This window comes from Dasypus novemcinctus, chromosome 9, assembly GCF_030445035.2.
Source record: "Dasypus novemcinctus isolate mDasNov1 chromosome 9, mDasNov1.1.hap2, whole genome shotgun sequence".
Classification (NCBI taxonomy): domain Eukaryota; kingdom Metazoa; phylum Chordata; class Mammalia; order Cingulata; family Dasypodidae; genus Dasypus; species Dasypus novemcinctus.
Genome location: NC_080681.1, coordinates 31,438,425 through 31,453,975, shown reverse-complemented (window position 1 = coordinate 31,453,975; position 15,551 = coordinate 31,438,425). Strand labels below are relative to the sequence as shown.

General features: G+C 35.5%; 1 protein-coding gene across 4 annotated transcripts in view; it reads left to right on the top strand.

The window, feature by feature from the left end:
• ABCD3 (ATP binding cassette subfamily D member 3) overlaps positions 1–15,551 on the top strand; it is a 106,819-nt gene that overhangs the window by 21,709 nt on the left and 69,559 nt on the right. Inside the window, exons 2-4 of one of the 4 annotated variants that reach the window (XM_071217241.1) lie at positions 3,228–3,264; positions 11,211–11,418; positions 11,830–11,928. In XM_071217241.1, the coding sequence (XP_071073342.1) occupies positions 11,902–11,928 (27 nt within the window). In that variant the 5' untranslated portion in view covers positions 3,228–3,264; positions 11,211–11,418; positions 11,830–11,901. Of the gene's footprint in view, positions 1–3,227; positions 3,265–7,933; positions 7,986–11,210; positions 11,419–11,829; positions 11,929–15,551 lie in introns of all 4 variants that reach the window. The other 3 variants (XM_071217242.1, XM_004451002.5, XM_071217243.1) reach the window with 3 other exon arrangements.

The following is a 15,551-nucleotide window of genomic DNA, read 5'->3' as shown; positions in this document are numbered from 1 at the left end:
GTTTCATGGTGCTCTCAACAGTTTCTATTAAAATTTCATTTCAATTTTGGCTACATCAGAGATAAAAAAAGATAAAAAGTATACATATATTCCTGTAATTCCAATTTCCAGTTGTTCTTTGATCATATATAGAAAAAGTTGTTTTTATATGTACATCCCTTTTTTTGTAGGTTCCTTGGAAGTTTCTAATAGATGCTTATGAAGTCTGTAATAAAGATGGTTTTACTTCTTCCTTTCCAGTCTATATGTCTTTTATGTCTTTTTCTTGCCTTGTTTTGCTGGCTGGGTCCCAGTAACAATATTAATAGAAGTGGTGAGAGTTGGCATCCTTACTATATTCTAGATTTTACAGAGAAGGGTTTAGTTTTTCGTCAGTATGTTAGCTCTAAGTTTTTGTTAATGTGTTTTATCAGGTTGAGGAGGTTCCCTTTTTTCCTAGTTTGATGAGAGTTTTTATGTTGAATGGGTGTTGAATTTCGGCAAATGGTTTTTTGCACCTATTGATATGCTCATATGGCTTTTCTTTTATAGAATGTTAATATGATGAATTACACTGATTTTTAGATGTTAACCTGACCTTCCATTCCTTGGGTAAAATCCTCTTTGTCGTGATGTATTATCCTTTTTATAAATAGTTGGATATTGCTCCTTTATTTTATTTTTTTGGTAACATTTTTAACAAAGAAAAATGGGAAGGATGCTTTTTTGCTGAGACCAAAGTGCAAAGGTTGTCTTCAGGGAAGACGCTTGTATGAGTTGTTAATTAAGCTAGCCACTTTTTAAATGAAATATCATTTATGAAAGAATGAATAACTGTGATTATTCAGGCTTGACTATTGCATAGACTTTTTCTTGTAAATGAATGAAATAAGTGTTTAAGGAAAAGCAGCTGACAGTGTTGCTAATGTTACAAGTCGAGCCTTCAGACAAAAATTAGAAGTTGGAAAACGGATCTCTGTCATTGTGAGCTTGACAGCTTCCCTATAATAAGGACTTTTTTCAAAAAAGATTTATTATATTTATTTATTCCCCACCCCACTCTTGTCTGCATTTGCTGTCTGCTCTCTGTGTCCGTTTGCTGCCCATCTTCTCTTTAGGAATCACTGGAACCATACCTGGGACCTCCCATGTGGGAGAGAGGCTCTCAATCGTTTGAGCTACCTCAGCTCCCTGGTTTGTTGTGTCTCTCATTGTCTTTCCTCTTTGTGTCTCCTTTGTTGCATCATCTTGTTGCTTTAGCTTGCTATGCCTGCCTGTGGCACCAGGTCACTGTCTTGCACATCTTCTCCAGGATGCACCAGGAACTGAACCAGGGTCCTCCCATATGATAGGCAGGAGCTTACTTGCTTGAGCCATATTGGCTTCCCCCTATAATAAAGATTTTACTGATGAGATTTGTAGCAATATTAACAAATAAAATTTTTTTTATATTGTAAAATAGAATATGTCACCATTTGGAAGTCTGCATAATTCAGTGAGCCAGTATTTTCCATATGACCAATTCATGATGTTAAAATCTTGCATGGATAAAAGATCCATTCGAAGTGTAAGACAGACCAGTGGATTTTATTGTATCAGAGTATAGAAGTTCATTGATATATATGACTTCAGATTCTACATTGCAACATTATGGTATCAAAGAAAAATTATCTGAAAAAGTTCTTATCGTACTCTGCTGTTTTACTACTACATTTCTTTGTGAGGCTAAATTTTTGTCATATTCTCCAGTGAAAGCAGCATCTTAACAGAAAGAATATAGACATAGATATGCGAATCCAGCTGTTTTCTATTCGACATTAAAGAGATTTATAAAATTATAAACAATGTTGCTTTTTTATTAATTGCTTTGTTTAAGAAAATCTATTTTAATAAAAATATTATTTAGCATGTAACATGTTTATCTTTAAATGAGTAAGTAAATTTTGAAAAATTTCTGAGGTTTTATTTATGTCCAATAAATACCCATAGATATGGCCTATATAAATAAAAGCTTTTGGGAGCCCTAAGACTACAGAGTTTGAGAAATTCTGAAAATGTTCATTCTTCAGATCACTGGAGCTCAACTAGTTGTTGAGCACAGAGGGTTGAGTGATATATGGTCCCCGTAGATGCAGAGATGTGACACCCAGATTCTCCTTCGGAGAAGAGCTTACTGCCCAGCTGCAAGGAGTTCGTTTGATCAGCAAGCAGCCTGGTCTGCCAGAGCCTTCGGGTCTGCCTCAGCTGCAGAGAATGACCTCCCCTGAGATCAGCCTGCCTGACCTCGATTACTCTGATCCACAGTACTTGCATAAGTGCATTCTACTCTTTGGCCAAAGCTCTGATTGGTCTGCATTACAGTTTGAGTTCTTCCTGTGCCCAAACTTGCTTTTTTTACATTCCTTTCACGGGTACTAATATTTAGCGAACACCTTGTACCTCAAACGTCATCTCACCTCTCCTTCAGAGAAGCATGCTCCTATATCTGCTCCTGGAATCATGGCATTTATATTCCATTGGGGGTAAATAGGCGTCAAAAAAGAAATTTAAAATGCTATCATTGTTATGTAGAAGTGTAGAGTGCCATAGTACTGTGTTTTAAAAACAACCTAAACCTGGTCAGTTATCCTGCTTAGGGAGGTAGCCTGGATTAGTCATAACTGGATTTGTGTAGTCAGACTTTGGTCCATGTGCAGTTAGCCACTTCGAGTAATATGAGCCTTGAACATACTGTTTACTTACACCAGCTTCCTCATTTGTAATGTGGGAAAGAAGCACAATCTTTCATTCTATAGGGGACTAGCCTGGGATTGTTTACATGGTTGTGGAAAGATTTCCAGCAGCAAGAAAGAATGTCCCAATACATAAACATTTCTCAAGCCTCTGCTTTGTTAGTTTGCTAGTGGACTGTTGGCCAAAATAATTCAAGTGATCAAGCCTTGATAGAGAAATAGAATCCACCTTTCCATGGCAAGATTTGTAAAACAGGTGTGTATTTGCATACATATATATGCAAAATTATCAAACATGATGTCTGTTACATAGTAATTAATATTTTTTGAGTACTTTAAATGATAATTAGAGGCAGTCTGTACTGTTATTATTTAACATGTTATATGTCAGTGTGATGGGGGGAAAAGAAGCCCATTTGGAAAATTTGGAGTATTTTGATGTCTTAAAATAATTTTAATGATGGGAACACTTTGTAAATAAAGTAAAGCTCTCTCTCTCTCTTTTCCCCTCTGCAGTAAGAAAAGTGGAAAACCGCCATTACAGACCAATGAGGTAAATTTTTATATCATCTACTCTTTGGGGTTTCATGCAGTTATTTCATTTATTTTGTTATGTGATTTTGAATTAGGGAAGAATCATACAATTTTAGAATAGATGGGAACTTAATCTGTCATATATTATAGGAATTCCTTCTGAAATAGGAATCCTTGACAGATATCTTCTAGTATTTACTTGAATCTCTTCATTCAGAGTGGAGAGTTAACTGCTCTTAGAGGCAGCCAAAACTTATTAGTTCTAGTCCATGATGAGTTTATGTGACCCAGCATCCTATGATTGATTCTATTACATCTTTTGTATAGCAACACAGGACAATCTACTCAGTCATATGTTTGAAGATAGTTATATCTCCTGAATCTTTTCCATGATAAACAAGTCTTGTTCCTTCAAATGTTTTTCACATGAAAGGGTTTCTGATACTTTTTCAGTCTTGTATGTATTTCTCTGGACTTATATGAGTGTCATCTTAGTGTCCCCAGATGTTGTACAGTTTAGAATAGAATACAGTTGTCCAGATGTGGTCTTAGCTAGCATGGATTATATCAACACTATTACATCTATTGATCTGAATACCATATTGTTAAAATTCAGCCTAAAAATGCTTTCATTTCTTTCACAATAACTGTTGCTTACATTAAGTGGCGTTTAGGGTATGTTATAACCTTTGGGCATCTTTCTGATGAACAGCTCTCTTGACAGATCCCCTACATTGTATTTGTCAGTTGATTTCTTTTTCTCTTTCTCTCTTTTTTCCTTAAATAATGGCTTTATTGAGATATAATTCATAGGCCACAAAATTTAGTAGTTTAAAGTGTACAATTCAGTGGGTTCTAGTATATTCACATAGTTCATGCATTCATCATGCTGCCTAATTCCAGAACATTTTCATCACCCCGAAAAAGAAATCCTGTACCCTTTAGCAGTCACTTCCCATCTACCTTACCCCATCTCCTGGCAACCACTAATCAGCTTCTGTCTGTATGGATTTGCCTATTCTGGAAATTTCATATAGATATGAAATCATTCAATTTGTGATCTTTTATGACTGGCTTCTTTCACTTAGCATAGTGTTCTCAAGATTCATCTATGTTTCCATGTTGTAACATGTATCAGAACTTTTTTTTTTTTAGTTAGGCCAGTAATTTATTAAGGTAGGGTGGGAAGTGAAATGGTCCCAGCTAAGAGGAAGGGGCTGAAAAGTGATAAAACGGGCTGATTTACAGACTACAGTTTCCCATTATACTTACATGTTGATCCATGTGGGAGCACAAATGGTGAGAACAGGCTGCAGAAGGCAGGAATAGGCATATGGACTGGCATTGTGGCAGGGTGAAGGCAAAAGAGTGCAACCAGGAGTTGCTTCATGCTTGCTTTTTAAACCATTAATTATTCTACTCCAATAATAATGACAGGGGAGGAGTCCCAGCTGTTTGCTGTTTTGATTGATTACCCCATCCATCAGTCCCCCAGAAGGGCCCAATAATAAAGCCCCTGGAGAATATCCAGGGCTTCTTGTGGCTTCCGGAGGAAATCTCATTCCATATTGGATTTCTTGCAAGAGTCTTCCAGCAGCCATCTTGGGGTTATTGATGTCCACATGGACTTCTTGCCAGGTCCCATATCTGTCTATTGATTCCCCATCTTACTAGCCTGCTTCATTCCCCTCTCAGAGAGTTTACACCTTTATTCTTAAAGGGGTACTGCAGGATGTGTATCAGTACTTTATTTTTCTTTATTCCATAATATGGTTATATATTTTGTTTATTCATTTGATGGATATTTAAGTTGTTTCCATTTATTGCAATTATGGATAATGTTGCTGGAATGTTTACATACAAGTTTTTGTCTAGATATGTTTTTATTTCTCTTGGGCATTTAGCTAGGAGTGGAATTGCTGGATAGTGATAATACAATTGATTTCTTTTAAATAAACACTAATTTATCCTTTTCTTTTAAGTAAACACTAATTTATCCCTCTAAATATCAGCTTATTGAATTTAGTTGTGTCTATACTATTAGTATAGTTTTGAATACAATGCCAATCGCTAGTATGTTAGGTACAAATTTAATTTGTTAGGTTCAGATTTAATTTGTCTTCTCTTTCTTCATCAAAATTGCTGATTTTGTTAACTAGGAAAGGACCAAGGAGATTACTCTCTGGCATGTTTTACTGTGTGGGTTTTGGTTGTTTGTTTATTGAGCTGTGACTGGATTCAACTGCAGCAAAATCTGGTCCTTATTTCTCCTTTAAGGCCTCAAGAATTTAATTAGAAACATCAGATTCCTTGGTAAATTGATTCATTTATTAATTCAGTCATTCAACAAATATTTATTGAGCCCTTCATATGTGGTTAGCATTGTTCTAGGCTCTGGAGATACAGTGAAGGTAATTCCCTCATGGATCTTACCACCTACATGTCAACTATATGATCATTTAATATCCACTTCAAAGAAGAAAATTAGAGTAGTTTGGCATGATTTATTCTCAGTAAACTCATGCTGGCATCTAGTAATTGGTGTTTCTGTGTCTTCCCTCCATTGTCTTTTCTCTGTATATCCTGGAGATTGACATCAAATTTGCTTTTCTTTTGTTTCCATCATCTCTCTTTCCCAGTCTTTGAAAAATAAGACAAGATAGGCTTATTTTCAGCCTTCTGGCACATCTCTTTGTCCATAGTCTCTCATATTTTTAACTTACGTATAAGTTATCAAACCTTAGTTATCTCTGTTATATATAAGTTATCAAACCTATTTGCATAATATCATCTCTGCAAGTTTTAGGACATAATTGAAACTCATTAGGACAGCTAGGTTTGTTCATTTTTTTTATTCCTCCCTATTTTTATCTATAATTATTGCTTGAACATATACCTGTTTGCTGGTTGTATAACATGAACAAGATAAATTTAGGTTAGATTAAATGGTTGGCAAGAATAAATCTGATACCACATTTATCAAATTTATCTGATTGTACATAGGCATACACACAATATACATAAGCTAAAATGAAATCTTGTGTTCATTCCAAATATTAACAATTGCTATGTCTAGATAGTAGGATATAGGTACCTCACATTTGCTCATCAGAATTTTCTAATTTTCCACAGTGAATAGTTACTTGTGGTAGACAAGCTATTTAAAAAGAAAATTTTTACTGAAATGTTCTATAATCTTTGGTGGGATGGGAGTAGGGAGAAACAATTTTCAAAAGACCTGAGATTTAAGAAAGAAAAAAGGGCTTAATAGAAGGTGGGAAAATAGTGCTAAGAAGTTGATCTATTAAGTTGACTTGATTTAAAAGTGCTTACTCGTTTAATTTTGAAATAGGTATAAATATGTTTATACCATGTTTTGAGACATGGTATAAAATTCAAAACTAAATGTTTTGTCGTGTTGTTATTTAGCACTCCCATGCATGTTTTTATACTTTTGAGTATGTGTGCATGCATGCGTATCCATAAACAATATAGGTTGAATTAAAAATATTTTAAATGGAATCATATGCATCATTCTACTCTTTTTTGTCTGCACACTTTTTTTTAATTTTATTTTTTTTAAAGATTTATTTTTATTTATTTATATTTTTTAAAATTTATTTTTCTCCCCTACCCCCCCCCCCCCCCCCGCCGGCCCAGTTGTCTGTTCTCAGTGTCCATTTGCTGTGTGTTCTTCTTTTTGTCCGCTTCTGTTGTTGTCAGCGGCATCTTTCTGCGTCAGCTCTCCATGTGTGCGGCGCCTTTCCTAGGCAGGCTGAACTTCTTTCGCGCTGGGCGGCTCTCCTTATGGGGCACACTCCTTGTGTGTGGGACTCCCCTACATGAGGACACCCCTGTGTGGCATGGCACTCCTTGCGCGAATCAGCACTGCGTGTGGGCCAGCTCCACACGGGCAAGGAGGCCTGGGGGTTGAACCGCAGACCTCCCATGTGGTAGACGGACACCCTATCCACTGGGCCAAGTCCACTTCCCGTTTACTATAATTTATGAACATTTAGGTTATTTTAAATTTTATGTTGTTATGAATAGTGTGATTTTTTTTTTCATTTCTGTTTTTAAGCATGTGTGCAGGGATATCTGTAGGATAAGTTCTTAAAAGTATATCTTCTGGGTTATTTTATATTTTAGAGTCTGTTTTACATTTCGATAGATATTACATAATTGTACTTCTTTACACATGCCACAAGAAGAATGTTTGCAGTGTTGTACTGTATGGCCTTTTATGTGCCATCTGAAGCATCTGTCTTTTTCAGTCAATTCTATTTATTTCACCTTTCTAAGTTTAGTCTTATAGCAATAGGAACTTCCCATTGCCCTCTGGCTTTTTCACCTTCTGAATGTTAGGAACCTTTTTTTTCCCTGGTTGTTTTACTTTAACTTCTTAAATGTCCTTTATCTAATCTCCATGTGAAATTTTCATCACCAAAGTGTTTTGTCTTTTTTAAAAACTTAGTGGGAATTTTAAGGGTAGGGATAATCAATTGGGAATGTAAGATGATTCCTTAGGAGCAACTATTAGTGTTATGAAATGTGCTGTCTCTTTTCTTTAGATTGGTTTTCTTTAGATTGGTTTCAGTAATGAATTTTATTATGTATCAGGAATGGTAGAGCATCCTGGCATCTCTTCTATCTGAATCCAGCCCTCTAATCCAGATGTTTCTTTGCAGGAAACACTGTGATGACTTCAAGAAGAATGTAATTTCCTTCATGGATTGAAATGTAATGAAAATCAAATCAGCTTTCTGACACTTAAGAAATAGTCTTAAGGAACAGAAGAAAACTGGGAAGAGGAATTATGTACTAATTAGCTGCTTGTATTTTAAGTTCTTCAATATTACTTTCTTGTGACTTTTTTTTTCTTTTTAGTCTTTCTCATTTGCCCTAGTTCATTTTTCAAGGACAGGTAGAAATAGGTAGCCATCTGTTTAAGTCAGGGGATGGCCATTTCACCAGGTAATTATTCTATATAAGGTTCAAGTTAAGAATGGAGATGGGTATTGTTTTAGTTTGCTGAAGGCTTTCGAAGCAGTATACCAGAAATGAATTCACTTTTGTAATAGGAATTTTATTAGAGTAAAACTGACGGTTCTGAGACTGTGAAAATGTCCAAATCAAGACAGGAGAGATGCTGCCTCACTGAATTGCAACTGAGAACAATCAGGCACATGGTGGAGTCATCTAAGGATGCTTTCTCGGAGAGCTCAGCTATAGGCAGTCAAGCACATGGCAGGGCGTAATGGTGGTCCATTCACCTCTCCCCTCTCCCCTGGGTCTGCCTCTTTCAGCTTCTAGCTGGTCCATGGCCCTAGTCTCTTGGGGGCCTCATTGCTTCAGCTTCAGCTGCTCTGCTAATTACAACCTCTGGCCTCTTTCTCGGCCTCTGGGTGTTTTTTTGTCTTCCTGTGGCTGTAGGTGATCTTGGAGTCCTCTCTCACATGGCAGGGTAAAAATGGCAGCTCTCTTTCTCTGTGTGTCTTTGCTTTCAGTCCTCAGTTTATATAAGTCTCCAGGAAAGGATTAAGACTCACCCTGGGTCCCACAGAGCCCTTAACTGAAGCAATATAATCAAAAATGATCTAATCTAAAGGTCCCATAACTGAATCTAACCTAAAGGTCCCACATAAATGATAAATGGGTTTACATGCACAGGAATGGGTTAGCTTAAAAACTTAATTTTCTGGGCTACACAAAAGACTCAAACCAGGACGGGTATTGACTGGGGAGAAGAGGAAATAGTATAACAAATAGTTGACTTGATTTTATGTACTTATTTAATTTTGAAATAAGTTATACATGTCTCTAAAATTCAGAAGGTATAAAGGTAGACACCATGTTGGGTTTGGTGTGAGGTTTGGTTGGAGGTGAGGGGGTGAGAGAAAGAAAGACATGAGAGTGGAAGTTTGAACTTTTAAAAAAATCAGTAGACTGCCTATCAACTTCTCTTTATTCTTGTCCTCTTGTATTTTCTCAGTTTTGGGAAATAAAAGGAGGTTTAAGTTAAAGTTGTAAGGTTTGGCTTGAGGAAAGTAGATTAGATCAAGTAAATAGACTGTGAATAGTGCTTTTTTTTTCTGTTTCCTGATGTATCTCCATTATTTAGAACAGTATCTGGGCACCAAGTTAAGTATTTGTTGAGTGAATAAATGAATGAATGAATGCAGTCATCTGTGAATGAAGTAGATTATGCCTATAACTTGGTAGGATGAGGTTTGCAACTTTCTCTGAAAGACCTGAAATCCTGAGTCTGTTCCAACAGTAGGGCTGATTCATATTTAGTTCTTTCTAAACTTAGTCTTCCCAGTGTAACCCTTACAAACACAGTATGTTTAGACTTCCTTTCTTGGCCTCAATTTTTACTCTACTGAGTACCTATTTATTGGAATTATATGTATAAAGCACTTTGCAGAGTGTCTGATATATAGACGGTAGCTTATTCTTATTCTAATTTTGTAATTGAATTCACTGAGGTTCATCAAACTAGATGTTAATTTGATGATAGCATATTTACACTATAGTTTATCTAATGAAATTTACTTAAGAATATTTATCAAAAACTACTAGTTAATCAAATAAGTGAATTGGGATAATAGTAGTGGGTTGGGGCGGGGGTGATGGCCAGACAGGGAGTGGGGTCTTCCTGGAGTTTCTTACCTATTCAAATACTTCTCCTGCCTGCTCTCCCAAACAGTCTAAGGGTAATAAAGTAAATAAGATCCACCATACCCAATTCATATAATGTTTTTCTTATCTTTACAAATGGTTTTATACGTCCATTTTAATAGACCTAGAGAAAATGAAGAAATTTCTGAAGGAGATAAGATTAATTACTGCTCTTAAATATCATCAATGGTTTCCATCTACACTGAGAATAAATTTTAAATCCTTCCTGTGTCCTCAAGACTCTGCTTTATAAAGGCCCTGCATACCTCTTCCGTTTCATTCTTGTTCCCTTTGGCTGAAAGCACTTTGATCTTATTCAGACTGCATACCAATTTTATATCTACCACTGAGATTTTGTGCTTCACACTCCCCTTCTCCCCAAGATAATTTGTGGTTTCACTTTATTTACCTCTCAGCTTATATGTTACCTCCTCAAAGAGGCCTTTCTGGTCACCTTTTCTGAACCATTCCTTTTTTTCCTCATAACCTTGTTTAGGCTACCTGTAATCATTTATTTATTTGTTTTTTGTTTGTTTGTTTGTTTTTGGATAACTTTTTAAAAAAATTAAAGTTAATAGATCACAAGGAATGTTACATTAACAACATAAAAAAACAAAAAACCTAAGAAGTTCCCATATAACCCACTCCCTACCCCCATCAGTTTTGTAAATTGTATTTTTTTGAAGATATATACATCACCAAAAAAATGTTACACTAAAATATATAAGAGGTTCCTGTATACCCCACACCCCCCTACCCCCCTTCTCCCACACCAACCACCTCCCCCATCATTGTGGCACACTCATCACACTTGATGAACACATTTTGGGGCACTGCTGCTCTACACAGATAATAGTTTACCCTGTAGTTTGCACTCTCTCCCAGTACATTCAGTGGGTTATGGCAGGATATATAAAGTCCAGCATCTGACCCTGCAATATCATTAAGGACAACTCAAAATCCCCAAAATGCCCCCACATCACATCTCTTCTACCCTCTCCCCACCCTCAGCAACTACTATGGCCACTTTCTCCACCTCAATTGTAAAATTTCTTTTAATACTCATCACAATAGTTTTATAGTAGAATATCAGTAAGTCCACTCTAGTCCATGTTTTATTCCTCCATTCCGTGGACCCTGGGATGGTGATGTCCTTGCCCCTCTATATCAAGAGGGGGCTTAGATTCCACATGAATGAAGGATGCAATTCCTCTGCTTACAGTTGTAGGCAACTCTTGATTCCCTGGTGTACTTATTTTTTTAAATCTATGTTTCCCATACTAGAATGTGAACTGCATGAGTGAAGGAACATTGTCTATCTTTGAATTTATGAGAAGGAGAGAATGAATTGGCAGACTGCATGTTGGAGATGCTGAATGATTATTTAGGAATGTAAAAATTTCCTCTAAGTTTCCCTGTGTTAGGGAAAATCCTGCTCAGGATTAAAAAAAAAAAGTCTGCTGTTTATCAGGAAGTGGATAAAGAAAAATCAGTAAGTACTCAACCATTTCTCGGCTGTCTTTTACCTTATCTCCTACCACTGTCCCTTGCTCACAGTCCTGTCAGACTGGCCATTTTGTTTTTCCTTGGACACATTAAGCAGGCTTTCTCCTTGGTATCTTTGCACTTGCTATTTCTTCTGAATGCAGTCTTTTCCCAGATATTCACATGGTTCCAGAACTTCTCACTTCCTTTAGTTTTTAGATATGTCTTATTTCCTTGAAACTGTGTTTGTTTGAATATGAGGCACAGCACAAGTCAGTGCTCTCTAACTGCAGTATCCATCTTCATAATTTTTATATTGACTTAGATGAAATATAATTCTTAAATATAATTTTTGTAGGCTTGTTTTAGCTATTGTTAATGCTTTTCTTTTTTCTTTTTTTTTTTTTTTTCTTTGTAGAAAGAGGGGAAAAAAGAGCGAGCTGTGGTAGACAAGGTGTTCTTTTCACGGCTCATTCAGATTCTGAAAATCATGGTCCCTAGAACATTTTGTAAAGAGGTAAGTCCTAGGAAATTATGTTAGCTACTCAATATTCAGGTTATACAAGATCAGAACAATAAAATATATTGCAAAACTTTGACAATGCTGCTGGTCAAATGTTTTCTAGGTTGATAATGAAGACTACTAACTTTTTTCTTTAAATTACCACCTGTCATGCAAGTACCCTTGTTATTTAATGCTAGTTTTTCAGTGGCTGCATTTTGTATACAGAATATTCTTTCATTGTATTTTATGTGAAATACTAGAGTACTGCAATGCAGCTACCCTAAATGGTGTTGGTATATTATAGCTACATACTGGTAATAGGAACAAGATTAAATTTAAAAAGACAAGTCTTTTTATTCTGTTGAGACATTAACATGGAATGTTTGAAGGTTGCTTGTTTATATTTTAAGAGGCAAATTTTGGAGGATCTACATTTTACTGGGTAAAAATAGGGTTACATGAGCAAAAACAGTGATTAAATATATATATTTTAAAACAAATAAGTTTTATTGATATATATCAATAAAACATAATTCATCCAAAGTGTACAATCAGTGGTATTTGGTATAATCATGTAATTGTGCATTCATCATGTCATTATTAGAGCATTTTCATTACATCAATAAAATAATAGTAATAAACAATGAAAAAAGACCAACAAAAAAAACAAACTGGAAAATTCTTGACCTCTCAGTCTTTCTACGCTTCCCCTGCCAAACATAGCTGCTATTTCTGCCTATTCTTACACATTTATTTATTTATTTATTTTTAAGCTATTTTATTGAGATATATTCATATACCATATGTTCTATCCAAAGTGTATAATCAATGGCTTTTAGTATACTCACAATGTCTTGTACATTCATCACCACAAAAGAGTTTAAAACAATTTCATTACTCCAAAATGAAAAATTCCATACCCTTTAGCAATCACTTCTTAATCCCTTTATCCTTTCCCAACCTTATATAAGCAATAATCTGATTTCATCTTTGCAAATTGTTTTATATTTCCATTTTATATAAATGCAATTTTATAATATGTAGTTTCTTTTACTTTGCAAAATGATTTTTTTTTGGTCTGATATTACCATCTTGTATGTTGGTTCAGTTTCAAAAAATATTCATATTTTACCCGTATTCTACCCATATTCATATTTCACATGCAGCATTACTATGCTATACATTCCCGTGTTACATGTTTTAGCTTTCCTTTCAGTAATATACATGAGCTTAGACTTTCCCTTTAAACCACTATCATGTCCATGTAATGGTACTGCTAGTTACAAACATTAATTTGTACTTTTACCTTTTCTATTCATTTCCAAAGATTAACACACGTCCTTTTTACCTATTCTGCACAAGTTAACCCTCAGCTTTCCATTCTCTACCCTCATTTTTTTTTTCCTGGTGACCCATATTCAAGTTATTAACTGTGAGATCATACAATATATTTAGTTAACAGTAGCACAGTCATACAGTATTTGTCCTTTTGTGTCTGGCTTGCTTCACTCAACATAATGTCCTTCAGGTTCATCCATGTTGTCATATGCTTTACAACTTCATTTCTTCTTACAGCTGCATAATATTCCATTGTGTGTGTACACCACGGTTTGTTTATCCATACATTGGTTGATGGACACCTGCATTGTTTCCAGATTTGTCAATTGTGAATAACACTGCTATGAGCATCAGTGTGTAGATATCTATTTGTGTCCCACTGTTTGTACCTCTTGGTATATACCCAGCAGTGGTATTGCTGGGTCATGTGGCAAATCTATATTCAACTTCTTTAGGAACTGCCAAACAGTCCTCCTCAGGGGCTGCACCATTCTGCGTTCCCACCAACAGTGAATAAGTGTTCCCGTCTCTCCATATCCTCTCTAACACTTGCAGTTCTCTGTCTTTTTAATAGGTGTGAAATATTTCATTGTACCTTTGAGTTGCATTTCCCTAATTACCAATTATGTTGAACATTTTTTTATGTGTTTTTTTCTCTATTTACATTTCTTCTTTGGACAAATGTCTGTTCAAGTCTTTTGCCCATTTTTTATTGGGTTGTTTGTCTTTTTATTGTTGAGTTGTAGCATCTCTTTATGTATCATGGATATTAAATCCTTATTGGATATGTGATTACCAAATATTTTTTCCCTTTGAGCCAGCTGCCTTTTCACCCTTTTGACAAAGTTCTTTGAGGTGCACAAGTGTTTAATTATGAAGTGGTCCCATTTTCTATTTTTTTCTTTTGTTACTCATGCTTTGGGTATAAGGTCCTAGAAACCACCACCTACCACCAGGTCTTTAAGATGTTTCCCTACATTTTCTTTTAGTAGTTTTATAGTTGTTGCTTTTATATGTAGGTCTTTGACCCATTTTGAGTTGATTCTTTTATAGGGAATAAGGTTGGGTCCTCATCTTTTGGTTATGGATATCCTGTTCTTCAGCACCATTTTGTTGCAGAGACTCTTTTTTTCGCATTCACATGGCTTTGGTAGGTTCGTAGAAAACCAGTTGGCTGTAGAGGTGAGGGTTTATTTCTGAACTCTCAATTCTATTCCTCTGGTTGATGAGTCTATCTTTATGTGAAGACCGTGCTGTTTTGACCATTGTAGGCTTGTAATATGTTTCAAGGTGAGGCAGTGAAAGTCCTCCCATATCACTCTTCTTTTTTAGAATGCTTTTGGCTATTTGGCTACAGTTTCCCTTCCAAATGAATTTGGTAATTGCTTTTTCTATTTCTGTAGAATAGGCTGTTGAAATTTTGATTGGTATTGCATTGAATCTGTAAATCAGTTTGGATAGGATTTACACTGTCATAATATTTAGTCTTCCAATTAGTGAACATGGACTGTCTTTCCATTTGTTTAGGTCTTCATTGATTTCTTTTAGATTGCTTTGAGTTTTCTGCAGGTCCTGTACTTCTTTGACTAAATTGATTCCTAGGTATTTGAGTCTTTTTTTTGCTATTGTAAATGGAATTTTCTCCCTGATTTCCTTCCCAGATTGTTCACTACTATTGTACAGAAACATTACTGATCTTTGAGTGTTGATCTTTCATCCTGCCACTTTGCTAAACTCATTTATTAGTTCTGGTAGCTTTGTCATAGACATTTCAGAATTTTATAAATGTAGGATCATGTCATCTGCAAATAGAGTTTTACTTCCTTTTTTCCTATTTGAATGCCTTTTATTTATTTTTCTTGCCTAATTATTCTAGCTAAAACTTCTAGCACAGTGTTGAATAACAGTGCTGGCAGTGGGTGTTCTTGTCTTGTTCCTAATCTTAGAGGGAAAACTTTCAATCTTTCCTCATTGTGCATGATGTTAGCTATGGGTTTTTCTTATTAATATATGCCCTTTATTATATTGAGGAATTTCCCTTCTCTTCCTGTCTTTTGAAATGTTTTTATCAAGATAGAATGCTGGTTTTTGTCAAATGTCTTATCTGCATCAATTGAGATGATCACGTGGTTTTTTCCCTTCAATTTGTTAATGTGATATATTACGTTGATTTTCTTATGTTGAACTACCCTTGCATAGCAGAACTAAATCCCACTTGGTCATGGTATATAAGAGTTTTGATATGCTGTTGGATTCGATTTGCAAGTATTTTGATGAGAATTTTTGCATCTATGTTC